This window comes from Podarcis muralis, chromosome 1 (genome assembly GCF_964188315.1).
Source record: "Podarcis muralis chromosome 1, rPodMur119.hap1.1, whole genome shotgun sequence".
Classification (NCBI taxonomy): domain Eukaryota; kingdom Metazoa; phylum Chordata; class Lepidosauria; order Squamata; family Lacertidae; genus Podarcis; species Podarcis muralis.
The window spans coordinates 31,826,091-31,843,837 of NC_135655.1; the positions used below are offsets into that span (position 1 = coordinate 31,826,091).

The 17,747-nt window shown below is 45.6% G+C and overlaps 1 protein-coding gene and 1 pseudogene across 2 annotated transcripts in view; both read right to left on the bottom strand.

Moving 5' to 3' along the window:
• Positions 1-1,144: 1,144 nt before the first annotated feature.
• The window catches only part of VSX2 (visual system homeobox 2), a 29,990-nt gene continuing 13,387 nt past the window's right edge, over positions 1,145-17,747 (bottom strand). The window contains exons 4-5 of one of the 2 annotated variants that reach the window (XM_028719890.2): positions 5,321-5,501; positions 1,145-3,624 (exon numbers count right to left, since the gene is read on the bottom strand). In XM_028719890.2, the coding sequence (XP_028575723.2) occupies positions 3,230-3,624; positions 5,321-5,501 (576 nt within the window). In that variant the 3' untranslated portion in view covers positions 1,145-3,229. The remainder of the gene's footprint in view (positions 3,625-5,320; positions 5,502-17,747) is intronic. The other variant, XM_028719898.2, reaches the window with a different exon arrangement.
• Positions 15,512-17,701, bottom strand: LOC144328407 (cytoplasmic polyadenylation element-binding protein 1-B pseudogene; annotated as a pseudogene).

Consider the following 17,747-nt stretch of genomic DNA (forward strand, 5'->3'; position numbering starts at 1 on the left):
CTGCTTCATATATTTGTAAATAACATGTAAGATCTCATATATTTTCAGTGCTTACCAACTCTTTCATTCCAAGGAAACTGAGTCATGTGATGCTGCTTCTTGATTTATTGTGGTTCTAGTACAGGGCATAACAATATTTTTAGGAGGAGGTATACCCAAGTTAGGCAGGATTCATAGCTCTCCGTAGTCTGAGTACTTGTCCCAATACATCACTAGGCAAAGGATACTTCAAATAATTGTGTTCAGTTGTTTGGTCTTTGTTAATTCTCTGTATCTCCACCGTCACAGCCCACAAGGAATAGAACTAACAATGGCCCATGGCCTATTATGCTTAGTTTACTACAGAGCTATATGAATATTGTTTATGTCTTCCACATTGTTGATACTAATGAAAGGAGGTCACTCAGTAGCACAAAATATGTACATGAAGTAAATGTGAAGGGTAACTATGAGTTTGACCAAACTGCAGGAGGCAATGGAAGACAGGAGTGCCTGGCGTGCTCTTGTCCATGGGGTCACAAAGAGTCGGACAGGACTAAACGACTAAACAACAACAACTATGGGGTTCTGGCACAAAATACCTTTGTGTTTTTATATTTATTATATTTCTCTGCTTGTCTTTCCAGTTTTCCCTGCCATGTTTGCAAGCAGCCCCACATCAGAATATCTAGTCTCTAAACAGTGTGCAATTGTGTATGTTTGCCAATAGTTTGGACATCCATTTTACATGCAGACCCCTTAAGGTAAAAGGTTACGGTAAAGGACCCCTGGACGGTTAAGTCCAGTCAAAGGCGACCCTGGAGTTGCGGCGTTCATCTCCGGTTTCAGGCCGAGGGAGCCAGCGTTTCGGGTCATGTGGCCAGCATGACTAAACCACTTCTGGTGCAACAAGACACTGTGATGAGTGCCACAGCACATGGAAATGCCATTTACTATCCTGCCATAGTGGTACCTGTTTATCTACTTGCACTGGCGTGCTTTCAAACTGCTAGGTTGGCAGAAGCTGGGACAGAGCAATGGGAGCTCACTCCATTGTGGGGATTTGAACTGCCAACCTTCCAATCGGCAAGCCCAAGAGGCTCAGTGGTGTAGACCACAGTGCCACCCGCATCCCGCAGACCCCTCAGGACATGTGCACAACAACTTTAGTTTTGCTCATCTTTAGTTCGGTTTTATTCTGATTTATATCTTTACAGAAAATGGCACAAAAAAATCACAGGTTTCAAATGACTAGTTGTTACAACTTTGTATCTTAAACACCTCAAATACCAACTTTTCTCACCATATATACATTATTTACATACTGAGTGCTATAATCTAAGACGCCAAAGACCTGGGACATAGGCAGAATGGGGTTATGTAGGGAGGAAAGATCAATCATAACCAAAACAACAACTTCAGGTAAAAACAGCTCTTGCTGGAAACAAGGACAGGGAAAGGGAACGTGACACTTGCTGTCCAGGGGCCTTCACAGAAAAAAGGATAGGAGAGCAATGTTGTCATGGAATTGAGGCAATTTCTTATGGCATTGTGTACATGACTTCATCTCAGTGTCTGAGTCAATTGCCTATGAAGGTAACGGGATATGTGAATTTTCTTTTTTGGGGACACCAAGATGTCCATTAGTGCTTTATTTCATGCTACTTACATCGGACAAATTGTTCAGCTAATATTTTCGCTGCACATGAGTAGCATTGGGGAAGTGCGCCCAAGCAGTCTGCCTCAGATAGGCTTTTTCACACATCATTTGATGACTGCAGCATCAAGCAACGACGTGCATGTATGAATGAACGATCACCAATAAAGTCAGTTCTCACTTTCATCTGAGAGCCAAGCGCTGACCTAAGCACATCTCTCGGACTCTTAGTATTCTAAAACGCAGGTGAAAAAACTTACCGGTAATGTCCCTCCCCTATCAATTTGGCTACTGGTAAGATGGCTGTGATTCTCCATTTATTATTGACTTCTATTGGAGAAACATGAACCAACTGTTTAGACTCCAGCCCTGACTTAAACTGAGCCAAGGTTCACAAGGGCAAAGCCCTGGCTGCTATTAAATGCTACATGTAACTCCTAGAATATGTTATGTGACATGAGTGTATTCAGAGTGCATTTTTCTCACGATCACCTAACCCTATCAGATCTTACATCCCAAATTGGAACGAGGAGGCAAGGCATCCACCTCAGACAATATAAAATACCCGAGCAACCATAGTATACTTCTCTTTTCAGTAATGAATTGCTCCTTTTCCATTTCAGAACAAATGAGGCCTCCTTTAGGAAAGACTTTTATGGAAGAGTCAAACGACTGTAAGAATCAACTCAATGCCATAGGTAATAGTTTTAACAGAATTTTCCTTGAACAATCTGGGCTAAAACGGAAAACGGCATAGCCACCTGAGGAGAGCAGGTCAGGATTCTGGAATGCAGCAGTCTGGGTGCCATAAACAAGTCACAACAGGGGTGTATATTCTCCACGGAAAATTCACATTGCACTGGAAGGGTGCCTGGGCCTCTTTAATCAACAACAATGTTGATACCGCAGTGAGAAAGAGACTTGATCTGAGGTAGGGTTGCCACCTGGCCAGTTTTAAATTTGGCCTGACTTTTGGAGAAAGGAGTGGCTGGCTTCCTTTTTTAAAAAAACAAAACTTGGCCTCAGTGCTAAGCAATGGGCAGTTCAATACATGTATACATTAACATATAAAAAGAAAAGGTAATTCTTCTTCTGAAAAAGCTAACAACCTGACTGAGACAAGGAGAAAGAGACTGCCTGTGGTATACGGTGAAATGACAGAAAGACTTCTTTTTAAGATGAGGATGAGAATGGGACAACAGAGATTGAATAAGGGGGAAAGCGGGGAAAGACCCAACGTTGGTTTAATGGCTGGTGTTGAGGGGGAAAATCCTAGCTTGATTTACCTCTCCGACTAAGACGGTACATGATTCCCACCTCCCTTTTCCTTGAAATGTGGGGACGTAGAGCGAGAGTGCTCCTGAGGACAGGGACTGCAGGGGCAATATGCTCCCGAGGGAAACCAGTCTCTATAGACACACCTGACGGAACGTGGCCTTAGCCGTGGCTTCCTGGAATGTACAGAGACCAAGTGGGGCCTGCCTCCATGTGTGTAGGGGCTACAGGAGGGGCCCTGTTAGTCTGAGAGGAGGTTGTAGCTCCTAGACGAGTCAATCTTAGAAGGGATGGCTGATTCCTATCATCCCCTTCCTTCTAAATCAGCTTATCTTCCTCTTGTGATAAATCTGACTTTTCCATTTGCCGTTCATCCTCCGCCGTGGCTGCCTCTTCCTCTTTCTCTGGCTTCCTGATTGACGTAGGAGGATCTCCAGGGATGGTCCCCAGGACTTTGGTGCTGTGCTCCTGAGCTTTGGCCCTGAGGGCAGCAATGCTGTTCTCTCTCAGTTCCTCCTGGGAAATGGTGGTTTTGGAGTCAGGGCCCCTTTCTTCCTTGTCACTCTTGTCAAGCTTGGGCAGAGCCTGGCGTTCCACCTCTGGCTTCCTTCCTGCCTCAGCCGCTGCTTCCAGAGATTTTTTGTGCATCCCTAAAAAGAATTGTTGGTATTCGGGTTTAGAAAAGCGCCTGGGCATGGGAAAGCCATCTTGAACTGAAAACAGTAAAGATAAAGAGAGGCCAGAATTAAGGAAAAGCAGAAAGCCTTGCTTCAAACAGCAGTCACACAGAGAGCTCAATGCTCTGGGCCCTGCATGAGGGGGACCTCAGGCCAGTTCTCTGACAGAGACAGGCCAAAACTAGGGAAGAAACTGGGGCCAGTGCTGCAATGAGGCATGACTACACCTGAGTCGTAACCATAATGCCAAGTCTGTGCATTTTCGATGGGATGGGGCATCCTGTTTGGGACGAGTCGTCCACAAGCAGGGGCAGCAGTAGAGTTGGAAAGGAAGTTGCACTTATTGAGAAATGCACAAAATGCTGTTACTACAGAAGGCACATTCTAGGATATCAAAGTGGCAGGAGCTGCCCACTCCAGCCTGGTGGGTGGGTGAAGAAGAACCCAGAGATACAGGGCCACCTAACTCTATTGGACTGGGTAATTCTCCGCTAACAGAGATAAAATGGTGGCAATGTGCTTCTCGCAATAACTCTGTATGTGAAGAAGGCCCTGGTGGGGGGACCCTGGTTATGCTATCGCCTACAGGGCTGAGAAGAACGCTACTGATTTCTTCTCACACATCCTTTGCAGCCCTTTCCACACACACACACCCCTCTTTCCACTCTGGGTTTCACATAGTAGCCAGAAGTACGAAGCAGCATATTTGTAAGAAACCATAAGTTAACTTTATTTGTAGCATTAGTTTGAAAAAGCAGAAGAGAAGAGCCAAGCAAGGAACAGGAGTGCAAGAGGAAATTTGCTAAACCCACTGTGAGGGCTACCAGTTTAGATAGTTTCCAAAACATATTAGACAAATATCAAGGACATCTTCAAATGCATTTTATCTCTGAATATCATAAACTAGGCAGCGAGAAGGGCTATTGACTTCAAGGCCTGTTTGCAAACTTCCTAGAAGCAACTACTATAGAACAGAATGTTAGACTAGAAGTGTTTTTGGTCTGTTCCAGCAGAGCTCTTAATATCTTCATATATACAACCCCTTTGCTCTATTTATTATTGTATGATCTGCTATAGGCAACTGCCCACTATGCTTCCTCTTTATGCATCTGATAGAACAGACTCTTGCATATGAAGACTCATGCCACAATAAAGTTGTGGGGGTTTTGTTTAAGGAACCACAACCATTATCAAAAGTCTACATCCTCAGCCAGCAGCCAGCATGAACTCTGGGAGAGACATGAAAACTCCTGATACACCACAGCATGGGCAAGGAGAACTCACCACAAAATAGCTGTTGGAGTGCGGCATAAGCACCAGGCCTAAGAATAAGGGGTTTGAAGTCCATAAAGTATAATAGCGTAATTTCCCCTTGGAAATAATGCACTATTGGTAATCATACCTTAGAGCCTGGGGATCAAATCCCTAGATGACCAAATTTTAGCCAAGAGGTTGGGGAACTTGTGGTTTCCAGATGTTGTTCGACTCTAAACTCTCATCAGCTCCAGCCAGCATGGCCCATGGTCAGGAATTATAAGAGCTGCAGTCCAGCAACATCTGGTGGGCAACAAGTTCTCCATCTCTGTATTAGACAAACTTGATACTCGTAGCAGTAATCTCTGTGTTTACCTATACACTTCCCTGGTCCAACTGCTTTATTGCCTTCATCACTGACAGGACCCTACCAGAAATGCTAGACAAAATAGGTCCATTCCCAAGGTTAATCTCTTACCCAACAGCCAAGGAGCGCAGGATTCCATTATGCCATCCTTGGCCGATTTGAGGATGGATTCTGGCAGTGGGATGGAGTGACGTACCATTGCACCATACAGCCCATATTCTGCCATTACGCTGCTTCTGCCCCAGCATTTCTCCCTCTTCCGCCATTTGGCCCTTCGGTTCTGAAACCAAACCTGCAAAGAGGAGAATATTTAGGTTAAAAAAGTTTTATCGTTTTCAGGTCAACAACTTTGGTTGTCCCTTCAGTCGTCCCTCACGGCCCTTCACTTCATCAAATCTGGCCCTCTTTGAAAAAAGTTTGGACACCATTCTTTTAAGTGTGAGGTTGTTGTTTTTTAGAACTACCCATTAAATACCACAAAACAAAGCATAATGTTTATTTCGAATCAGGAGTATACAATGGAAAAAATTAATTAGGGAGGAAAACACGTTGCTAAAATGCCATTGGCCATAAAGCCTTTTTCTTTTGTACATTATCATAATAGTGCTATTTCATTTATGCAGTACTTTGCAAATATTTTAGTATTGTTTTGAACAATCCAGCTAGAAAAGTGATGTAGGGGTAATTAAAAGACCAATTAAAATGTTAACTGTTTTATAAAATTGTGTCCACCACAAAGGTATGCTGAGCTATAATAGGGTTTTACCTTCCCACACCAAGCAGGCAATTAACGCTACTCTTCCATCTTAGAAAAAGGAAAAGATGGAAGAGCAACACTAATGGTATCTCTATCTTTGGAGAATGCATTGCTCTTCTGCACACAGATTGTCTGCAATAATAAAACAAATGGAAGATGCTCTGGGGGAAATGCAGGAGGTTTACAAATTGTGGACAACATCACAGAGACACATCAGAGTTGTAAAATTTGAGTGAACAGGGTTCACTTACCCTTACAAAAAAACAAACACCTAGTATGGAAGCAGCCCGAGTACCATATTTTTCTGTGTATAAGACTATGTTTTTTGCAGCTGCTTCTTTTGTCCAAAATAGGGGATTGTCTTATACACGGATAAACACAGTATATCTGTGCCACTCAAAAAATCAGAGACCAAGCTAAGAGCAACCTTATACAATGTTAGGAAACCTGAGTTATTACATATAAAAGCCCTGTGTCTTAGTTACACATTTAAGCATGACCAAGAGATTGGCAGACTTGTATGAATAACTAGAGGCCTGTCTGCTTCCTCACACCTGCCCCTCCTGTATTCTCTCCTGACTCTCCACTCACTACTTGCTGTCTTGTATTGCAGATGCCCCCATTGCAACCAATGGAAACAAAGTAAGAGTGAAGGAGTTGCAACATACATGCCAAAATTAAGCCAAGACACAAATCAGCTGAGCTGCTGCTGGCATTGCAAGGACAGAGGTGGTGCGTGTGGGTAAAGCCTGCTGTTGCTCTGGCAGTAACAGGCACCTTTTGCCTGCAATGCCTGTCACCCCAACCCTTAAGATCAGCTAATCCGGCTAGTATAAAATGTCAGGCCTAAACTGGGCCATGATGAGGACAACTTTCCTATTGGTACAACTAACTAACTGTTCTCACATCAGGAACATGTGCCAGGAAGAGGAGTCTTCATCAGTGGCAGACTTTGGGCTTTAAAGCAGCACCTTGGATTCAGCTATACAGCAGCAGATATGACGTTTTAAGTGCATTATTATAAAAATGTGACACTAATGGCAATGCTGGATCAAAGCAACAAAGGCCCATGTAGTATCCTGCTTCCTACAGTGGCCAACCTGATGCCTCTTGAGAAGTCTATAAGCAGGACCTGAGGATAGTATTCTCTTCCTACTCACTGTGAAATACATTACTAGTATTCATAGGCATGGCATCTCTGATCCTGGAGGTAATACAGTGGTACCTCTGGTTATGTACTTAATTCGTTCTGGAGGTCTGTTCTTAACCTGAAACTGTTCTTAACCTGAAGCACCACTTTAGCTAATGGGGCCTCCTGCTGCTGCCACGCCACCGGAGCACAATTTCTGTTCTCATCCTGAAGCAAAGTTCTTAACTTGAAGCACTATTTCTGGGTTAGTGGAGTCTGTAAGCTGAAGCATATGTAACCTGAAGCGTATGTAACCCGAGGTAGCACTGTATATAGACATCTTTACTATTGGCCACTGATAGCCTCGTGTGGTTGTACACCATGTAGGTTTGTGCCCATTTGGCTATTAAAGGATGTAAGCAGCAGAACAAGAAGGGGGCATGTTCCCCTTTCCCCAGCCCAGAGCATGCATGCGCACACACAAAATAGCCCAGTTTGCACACAGGAAGCAAAGTATGAACACACGAATGTGCAATTGCATGGAGTGAAAATTGGGGCCACTTTGTTCCCCGCCGCCTGGCCATGCTGCTGCTGCGCACTACCTGAATGCTACATCATAGTTTGACTTAGCATTACTTATGAACCAGGTCTTGTGGTTGCCTTCCCCAGACAAACCATGAGCAGTAAATTAAGAACAAACTTTAGTTACAGCTTGTGGTTTGTCTGGAGGGAGCAAAACCACAGACCTGGATTTGGGCATAATGCTAAACCAAACAGCAGGACCAGAAGAGGAGTGGTTTTATCTCTGGGCACCAGACCAACGTCTTCCCAGGGCCATTTCACAAACCCAATGTTAAGAGGTAGGGACAGGGCTCCTTACCTCCACTGTGTCGTTGAACATAATCACATATTTTCTGGGATAGAAGGGAATGGAAGAAAGTAAAAGTGGCACAAGGGGACATCATTTGAGTGGGGAGGTCAATGTGCCCACTACAACAAACACTGGACTGCCCAGCCAGATGATCACAACGCACCTCTGTGACCCTGCACACAGGGATATGTGTTCTCCCTAGGAACCCCAGTTTGCTGTACTCCGTGGGTCATCCTCAACCTCATACAAAGTCTCAGAACTGCTCCCCAAATTAGAGAGAACCAGCCCAGAGATACTTCTACCCGCTGCTTCCCACGATACCCTTCAGTTCAACTCATAGGCGCCCATGCTGTGACATTGCCTGACATGATGGCACTGTCTTTGCCACTAACTACTGCCTCGTAAGGGACACGGGTGGTGCTGTGGGTTAAACCACAGAGCCTAGGACTTGCCAGTGGCGTAGCGTGGGTTGTCAGCACCCGGGGCAAGGCAAGTAATTTGCGCCCCCTAACCAGTGGATTTGCGCCCCCTAACCCGTGGATTTGCGCCCCCTAACCAATGGATTTGCCCTAACCCCAGATGTTGCGCCCGGTGCGGCCGGCCCCCCCTGCACCCCCCACGCTACGCCACTGGGACTTGCTGATCAGAAGGTTGGCGGTTTGAATCCCCACGACGGGGTGAGCTCCCATTGCTTGGTCCCTGCTCCTGCCAACCTAGCAGTTCAAAAGCACGTCAAAGTGCAAGTAGATAAATAGGTACTGCTCCGGCCCAAAGGTAAACGGTGTTTCCGTGCGCTGCTCTGGTTCGTCAGAAGCTGCTTAGTCATGCTGGCCACATGGCCCGGAAGCTGTACGCCGGCTCCCTTGGCCAATAAAGCGAGGTGAGCGCCGCAACCCCAGAGCCGGCCACAATTGGACCTAATGGTCCCTTTACCTTTACTGCCTCGTAAATTATAGTGATCACTTGATGCTACGGTCCTGGGGTCAGTTAGCATTCATTCCAATGGCCTCCCCCAAACACACACCCACTCCCAAAAAATCACCCCAGGCTCAGGCAGAGATTGGGTGAGGCAGCACATCTCAACCCTTTTTCTCCTGGCTCGGCCTGCGCTTTCACTTTTTCTCGGCAGTGGCAGAAACCAGTGCCTGATGGCTCAGGAGCAGGGCTGTAATTGATTCCCCATTATTCTCTTTCTGTGATATTGGCTTTTCACTGTCGTGCCTGGGGTTTTCATTATTTAAGGGGCACCACTGGAAGAGAGAGAGAGAGAGAGAGAGAGAGAGAGAGAGAGAGAGAGAGAGAGAGAGAGAGAGAGAGAGAGAGTTGGGGGGGCGCTCCTTTGGCCTTTGGTACTTCTTGTCTAAGCCGGAGCGCGCTATAGAGAGACTAATGGGCGTAGCCCGCCTTGAATTCCCAGTCCGAGGCGCACAAGCAGGCCCCGAAATTGGCAGCCGAGAGTGTCTCCTCGCCGCGGCGTGACCCGTGAGGCTGGTGGCAGAAATCTATTAGCGCTTGCTTGCTCGCTCGCTCGCGTCTCCCATTTCTCATTCCTCTTCTCTTCCCCTCCTTTCCCGCCACAGAGAGAGAGAGAGAGAAGCATCAGCTTCGAGATGAAAAATTGCTCGCGGTCTATTCAGGAGGAGGCAAAGGAAGAGTCAGCCCCAGGGGCAGCCTGGGCCTGATTGAAAAATAAGTTAATTTCAGTTTGAATCGATGGGCCTCAGGCACTGAAATATCACGGGAAATTAAAGCGGCTGCTCCCCGGGGATCGGCGCCATTGACCCGCGCTAATTAATGCCGTGGCGGTGAAGTTCCCGCTCGCTTCTCCACGGCGCAGGCGCCCCCTCCCTGCAGTGACACAGCCCCGCGCGCCCTCACGCCACCAGCTTTTTCTCATTTAACTAATTAGGCTGGAAAATTGGGTGTTAATTTGTTTAGGAATCTTTCTCTCTCTTTTTTTTTTACTCTCTCCCCCCCCCTCCCCAATAGCTCTTCTTTTCTCTCTTTCCCTTGCCTCCCTCCCCTTTCCCTTTCCAGGGAAAGCAAATTCTGCCCCCGGCGGAATGGAAATGAATGGAGGATGGGGGGGGGCGCTCGCTGGCAGATGGATGCTCGGGGGTCACTCCGCAATCTTCTCCGACTTGATTGCTTGATTAGGTCGTTAGCACATTAAAAAAAAAATTGCTCGCCGTCTGGCGCTGGCCTGATGAGTGGGACGAGGCGGGAATCGCCTGGGTAATTTATCTTTTTATACGGCAAAGAATTTGATTTCAATCTGCAGATATATGGAGGCGCCTTTTGACACCTGTTTAACATTATAGAGCTGACAGCTTAACCCTCTGATGACTCCGCTGGGCGGACAGCAGAAACCAGCCAGAACAGAGCAGCGGGGGTCTCCTCTCCACTACCATTCATACTGGGACCAGTTTTATTTATTATTATTTTTTGTGGGGAGGGGGGGTTGGCTCCAGAAGATCCCCTGTCAGGAAGGGGATGGTGCCAGAGGAGCTTTATAAGCGGAGAGGTGGGGAGCTGCGTGACGGCTGCTGCCAACAAATACCTCCCCCCTCCTCCATTGGTGGACCCCCTATGATTAGTTGCAGAAAAGACATTTTTCATATACAAATTTTAACTGCATCGTAAACGGGGAATTAATAAGGCTGCAGTCCCAAGCACGTTTTGTACTTGGGAGTTAAAACCCCCATCAAATCCAAAACTCCTCCTCCTCCTCCTCCTCCTCCTCCTCTTCTTCTTCTTCTTCATCCCACACCCAGTATTTTTTTTCCATGTAATGCTTTCTCGCCCGTAGCAATGCCGTTGTGCTCTGGAGTCTGGACCTGCTTTAGGTTAATATAGGACAAGCACGATGCGATCCATAAGTAACTCCCGCTGAATTCAATGGGACTTTCTCCCTAATACTTATGAAACCAGCCTTAGAAATCAGTGGACTTCACAAGTAGCCGAGGAAGCAGTCACTTGGGGTACAGCTATTTAAAGGATGCCGATGGAGAGGTGAACCCCAGGATACTTGGGTGCAAGTCTTAGATCATGCGCAGAGGCAGCTTGAACTTGGAGGTGGCCGTGGAGGAAAAACTTTATTAATCAACCGGCAATTTGCTGCCCGTTAATAACACCCAAAAATGTGCCAGCAGAGAGGTGAATGCCTCATTCAGTCTAATGGTGGGGTGCCCTCCTCCTGTGTGATGTGGGAAACTGACAGGGGTTTGCCGTGGTGGATCTGTTTTATAAAGTGGAGCCTCTCTGGTGTGGAGGAAGGTGTCAGTTATTCAAAACTGCTCTGATATATGTCGTTGGACAGAGGGCTGGTGCTTGCTTTTAGGGATTGCTGCTGCAGCAGTTGTTTTATTTTTTTGTTTCGTCTTTGGAAAGGCAGCATATCCATTAAAGTCTAATCGAACCTTAAACTGGTAAGGCTTTCTAGGAAGGTTTAAGCAGCCATCAAAGGAAATGCTGGAGAGGATATAGGATCTCAGGCAACCGTTTTTCAGAGAGTCGAAACTGGTTTGAGACATACTTCTTTTGCTCCGTTCTCACCTCTTGTCAAACAGGTTTTGCAGGTTTGGGGAACAATGCAAAACCCTCCAAAATGGGTTTAGCAGAGGCAAAAGTGGGCATGCACGTTGTTGTTGTAGCATCTCTCTACATTGCACTTCACAAAGAACTGGTATAACAGATCCCTACATCAAGGGGATTACAATCTAAAGTAGGCACAGGGAAATAACAGAGGAAGTGGGAAATGGAGGCATGGGTAGAATACTGTGATTACAGTACTTTAATTACACTTACTTTGGCTTAATTATAATAGCAGTCAGAGGAATGCTGCAAAGGAGGCACACACACTTTGAGCAGTGTCCCTCTTTCAATCTGCCATTGGGGAGGGGGGAGAGAAGGGGACTGATCTGTCTTCAGCCCTACCTAGTCTTGTCTGCCCATTTCATTCTCCTCTTTCACGCTCAGAGAATATTTTCACTCCTAGGTACTAACACAGCAATATTATCGTTTATCAGGAGGTAATGTACCAGTGTCTGCTTATAAATCCATGGTAGTAAATCAGTTGCCTGCCAAGTGGTGAAGATTTTTTTTTTAGAATCATATATCTGCACTTAGCCAAAAATCTAGAAAATCAGGGAACATCCACTTTACAGGTTGGCAAGATGTTAACAGTTAAGCATCTTATCAAGGGGTTACATGCATAACTAAATTTTCATTTAGCAAATGTCATTTGCAGCCTTGTACACAGAGTTTAGGGACATGCACAGTATTTTTTATACAAGTGTCCTGTTCAAATGAGGGAAGTCTGAGTATGTAAGGTGGCTTCCATAAGCACAGCCACAGTACAGATGTTCATCTGGGGGGGTGCATTTGCACCCGAATTTTGATGCCTTCCACTGAATTGGCTGGATGTGTCTTTGGGGGTGCAGTTGGGAATGCCTATCCAACACCACAAGTTGTTGCATGTGACTAGAGAGGGATTGTAGTCATGAGGCCTTAAACTCCACCTCTTTTGTTGACCACCAACATTACGCTTTCCATGGGCTTTGAAGACACTCGAACTCAGGATGCAAGGGAGAAACGTGCTAGGAGAAGGCACACTTGGCAAATCCACACTGTGATTAACTCCTGCCCGGCAACCAATGTCCCCACTGTGGAAGGACTTGTGGATCCAGAATTGGCCTCCACAGTCACTTACAGACTCATTGTTATAACCGTGTTTATGGAAGACAATCTTACTCGGCTATGAGTGATCACCAAAGAAGAAGAAGAAGAAGAAACTCCATTAAATCTCTACAGTACAATGGGAATGTGTGGTCAAAGTTAATGTAGAATAGATATGCATTTCTGAAAAACAGGGCAAAGATGCTTTAACGCGTGAAAATGCCTCCTCATCCAGCCCTCCCTTAGCAGTCTTGCTGCTTCTACTCATTTTATCTTGCCTTCCATGTAATTTATTTCCTTGTCCACCAGATGGCTCTTGTGCAATGAGATTTCACACTGTCTATTATACTTCCTTCCCATGTCCTTTGATGTACAAATCCAGACCACTGCAGCTCTCTCTCTTTGCAGACAACAAATGGTACCTTGACAGAATGGGCCAGATATGCCATGATACTTAATTTTGGATAGACAAAGATAAAGACTAGGACTAGCTGCCTGAGAAACAGTTTCTATTCAAATGTGATTTTGGTTTTAAACCCAGTATAAGGTAGTCTTATGGGAGTATATTACATTTAATTATGGGGTATCAGGGTTTCCCCCCTCCCACAACGGGGTGAGCTCCTGTTGCTCGGTCTCTGCTCCTGCCAACCTAGCAGTTCGAAAGCCTCAAAGTGCAAGTAGATAAATAGGTACCGCTCCGGCGGGAAGGTATATGGCGTTTCCGTGCGCTGCTCTGGTTCGCCAGAAGCGGCTTAGTTATGCTGGTCACATGACCTGGAAGCTGTATGCCGGCTCCCTCGGCCAATAAAGCGAGATGAGCGCCGCAACCCCAGAGTCGGTCACAACTGGACCTAATGGTCAGGGGTCCCTTTACCTTTACCTATCAGAGTTTTTAGGGGGCTAACCAGGCTGGGATAGTTGGCTTGTTGGTTTCTGAATGACTGGTGTAGATTTTCAGTTTCGTTGTTCTGTATGGAACAATGACAATAAAGATTATCGTATTGTATCGTATCGTAGTGCCTGCTGCCTCTATAGCACATAAGGACTACAGATTTTCAGATTCGCTGTTTTGAGGCCATTTCCTATTTGAAAGTTACCATTTATCTGAGAGGCATGGTGAACATCTGGCCCTCCAGATGTTGTGACATCCAACTCCCATCAGCCCCAGCAAGTATGTCCAATGATCAGGGAAGATGGGAGTTGTAGTTCAGGAACAGCTGGAGGGCCAAAGGTCGCTCACATCTGGCTTACACTGTGTGAAGGGAAATAAACCTATTTCTGTATTATCTTTCTCCCCCCCATCCCTGAGACTCTCAGAGTGTGTGAAAATAAACTGGGGATTATAATCTGGTTTCAAATACCACCCACACATTATAGGTCGCTACAGAGCAACATGATCTACAGTTGTGCTAAAATCAGGAAGCAAGAAATAACTCGCCTCCAGACTTTCAGCACATACCTGAACTTTATATTTTTTGCTGTGAAAGGACTCTGTCACCCTGCCACAACAAATACACTTTAAAAAGCAGGAGGTTTGTGCATCTTGGAAAGTGATGGAGAAATGCACTGAAAAGTGTGGAGCGAACAAATGACTAACAAGAAGACGTTTAAGCATTGTACAAGGATATTGGGATGGATGCAGGATGGACACTCTTTGTTGTAGAACCTCCCTACAAACAAATCAGAGCAAATGCTCAAAAAGTCTGGATATAATCTAACCTCTGCATAAGCATTATGCAAGGAAAACAGGGTGGAGTGTTCAATAAATAAGATGCTCAGAGTAGCCCCATTGAAATTAATGACCATGGCTATGTTAGGTCCATTGGTTTCAATAGGTCTGGTCTGAATAAAATCCAGTTCAATACTACCCTGCGCCTCCTTCCCAATCCAAAATGGACTTTATATAGACACATCACTTCCCCTGATCCGTTCCTTGATTGTGACCAACAACACAATCCTTTTCACATCTACTCAGAGGTAATACCAGTGAGTTCCATGGGACTTACTTTAGTGGCTTACAAGTAGCAAGTTTCCGTTAGATTATTCTGTTAGGAATTATCTGCTGAAAAGTTGTAACAAACAAACTTCATTGGACAACTGATGTATGCTTGCCTTTCAGCTGTAAAATGTCCACTAGAGGGCCACATGTGCACATAGTCATACAGGAAAGAGGTTGCTGCTTCATAAACAACAGCTGGAATATGCAACATCAACTCAGTAGGAAGAAGGGGGATAACTTAGAACAATAATCCTTTGGCACACAGCTTCCAAAAGAAGAAGAAAAATAAAACAGAATCAGAACTTCAACTCCCTGTACAATCTATTTTGGACTAAGCTGCTGGCTTACTAGATTCTTTAAAGGCTCTCAGAATCTCTCTCTCTCTCTCCCCGCAGAACAGGACTTTAGAGAATTCTTTACCTGCCCCAACAAAGTCCAGCCCTTTAAACCAGCTCAGTTATTTTTCCAAAAATGAAGTATTGTGACTTGGTGATTAAAAACATTTATCAAGCCCCTCTTCAGTGCAACTTTAAAGTGCAAAAGCTATAGCAGCTCCAAGATCTGATCTATTTTCAAAATCCAAAAAGTCTATTCTTGGGTTGCAAATTCTGCCTTTTGCAACTGGGAAACTTTGGGGGGTTTTTTGTTTTTTTACAGCTCCCAGCACCATTCACAATTATGTTAAAAGCTGCTTGGAAAGAAAGAAAAAATTCTTATCTCATCTCAAGCAACTTAAAAACTATTGCAAGAGTGTAAAAAGGAACTAGTAACAGTCCTGGAGCGCAAATTGTGAAATCTGATTTTGTTTACATGAAGAACACTTGCTGAAGAATCAGTTCATTCCATAGAGGGTTAAATGAATAGAAACACACTATAAGACAACTGCAAAACAACAACACTCCAGAATTACACCTGCATTATTGCCATCAGTACTACAAGGCAGGTAAAAATGGGCCCTTGATAAATAAACCAAGGTGAAGGCATCTTCATTCAACACATTTTCTCACCAGCAAGAAGAAACCAAAATCTGGGAACTGCAAAATTGTTTGAGGGGCCCTCCAGTCTGAACAGCCCCCAAACACACACACACCCAAATCACTGTGCAGAAACAAATAAAGACCATTAAGTGCAAACATGAAGGCAAGATTCCCCATTAAGTCCTTCAGATGGGCACCCCCAGCCTGAGTGTGGCACCAGTAGGCATCTTCTAGTGGTAGGTAAACAGGAGGACTTCCTTCTGCAAGAACTGCAGCAGTTCCTGGTTCCCCCGCCACTGCTTTATATAGTGTCTCTATTCTTCTGGTTGTTCATCGGTGGGTGGTAGTGATAAAAGATCTCCATGGACTATTTCCAATGCCCGTAGGAGCAACAGAAGTGCTTGAAGCAGAGCTGGCCTCTGTAGAATAAGGGACTTGATTAAGACTTCAGACCTGACACACCCTGGCATCTTCCACGTATGGATTAGTTGGAACTTATACTGGAAACATGGTTGTTTTGATCTCCACAAACCCAGCACTCATTGCTTTCAGATGGCTGGTTGGTTGTTGAAGGAGACAGACAGATCCAATAGGGTACTTGTGCTTGTCGACCTGCATGTACCACACCACTAAACAGGCCGCTGAAGACAAGCCTTGGCATTCAACTGTTAGGATTCCTGCTCCATGACTGCAGTCATGGGATTGTTGTCTATCACATGACGGTGTATGTTTTCATTCCACAAAGTGGGAAGTGACGGAGACAGGATGTTTGGGTTACTGTGTTCCGTGAAGTGGGACTATTGTCCTTTATTCTTTCTCTTTGCTGTCTGATGAGAAAGAGGAAGGAGCTAAGTCAGAATGCTCCGAGTGTATTATCTGTAAATAAACGTAGATTAGCCAGGATGCTGAGCTATTGAGTCTGTTACGCGAACCACCAATACTCTGCAGGTTCCTAAGTGTGCTGATTCCTCTTGGTATCAGTCGCTGTGATGTTCAGGCTGGAGAAAACTTTTGAAGCTCCCGAACAAATGACCAGGAGGGAAAGAACATGCCAGTTGGGCATGTGTCTCTGTCAGGTTCCTATATGTGAGTTGTTTGTTGTTTAGTCGTTTAGTCGTGTCCGACTCTTCGTGACCCCCTGGACCAGAGCACGCCAGGCCCTCCTGTCTTCCACTGCCTCCCGCAGTTTGGTCAGACTCATGTTTGTAGCTTTGAGAACACTGTCCAACCATCTCGTCCTCTGTTGTCCCCTTCTCCTTGTGCCCTCCATCTTTCCCAACATCAGGTTCTTTTCCAGGGAGTCTTCTCTTCCCATGAGGTGCCCAAAGTATTGGAGCCTCAGCTTCAGGATCTGTCACATGCGAGTAGGACGAGCCTAACAACAGCTAATATGAGGACCATTTTGTCACCTGCATTTCTTTGCAGCGCATCCTGTGGCTGGACATCTTGATACAGTGCTCACTCAGCCCACAGGACTCGGCACAACACAGGATACTGGAGAAGAGCATTCACAGACATCTCCAAGTCAAACTGGATAGGCATAGCCTTTCGGCACACTACCTTTGGGAGAGTAGCAGGGGTGCTTGTTATCCTTACCAGGCCACTCCACTCTCACCGGCCAAGTGCACAGAAGGTGATGATCAGACCCTCCAAAGAGCACTTTACAAGAGTACATTGGATTCTTGTAGGATCAGGGTGGGAGCTGCTCGCTCCTCGTGCGGGATGCCTTCGTTCACCTTTGCTGTCTGCTCCTGAAGCCTGGCTTCTCTTTCAGTTCTGAACAGCAGGTCTTCTGTGGAGCCTAGCAGGTTCCAGGAAGGGTAAGTTGATGCTCCAGGCCTCTGCTTGGGCATGCTGGTTTTGGTGGCAGTGACTGTAGCAAGAGTAGCTTAATCTTGATCCAGGTTGGATCCTGCTCCGTTGAAGGAATCCCTGGTAATGCCACCAGCAGGCAGGAATAGTAAAGGTGAGAAGACTTTAAATCAAACCTGAGCCAGAGCTGAATCCAGAGTCAGAGGGACTGCTGGAGCGTTAATACATGAGTGAATGTCTTCTGTCCAGGTGGGAACCCCTCAAAGGGGGTTGGAAGCATGTTCAGAATAAGCTAGGCTGCAGCATCTGAAACTTG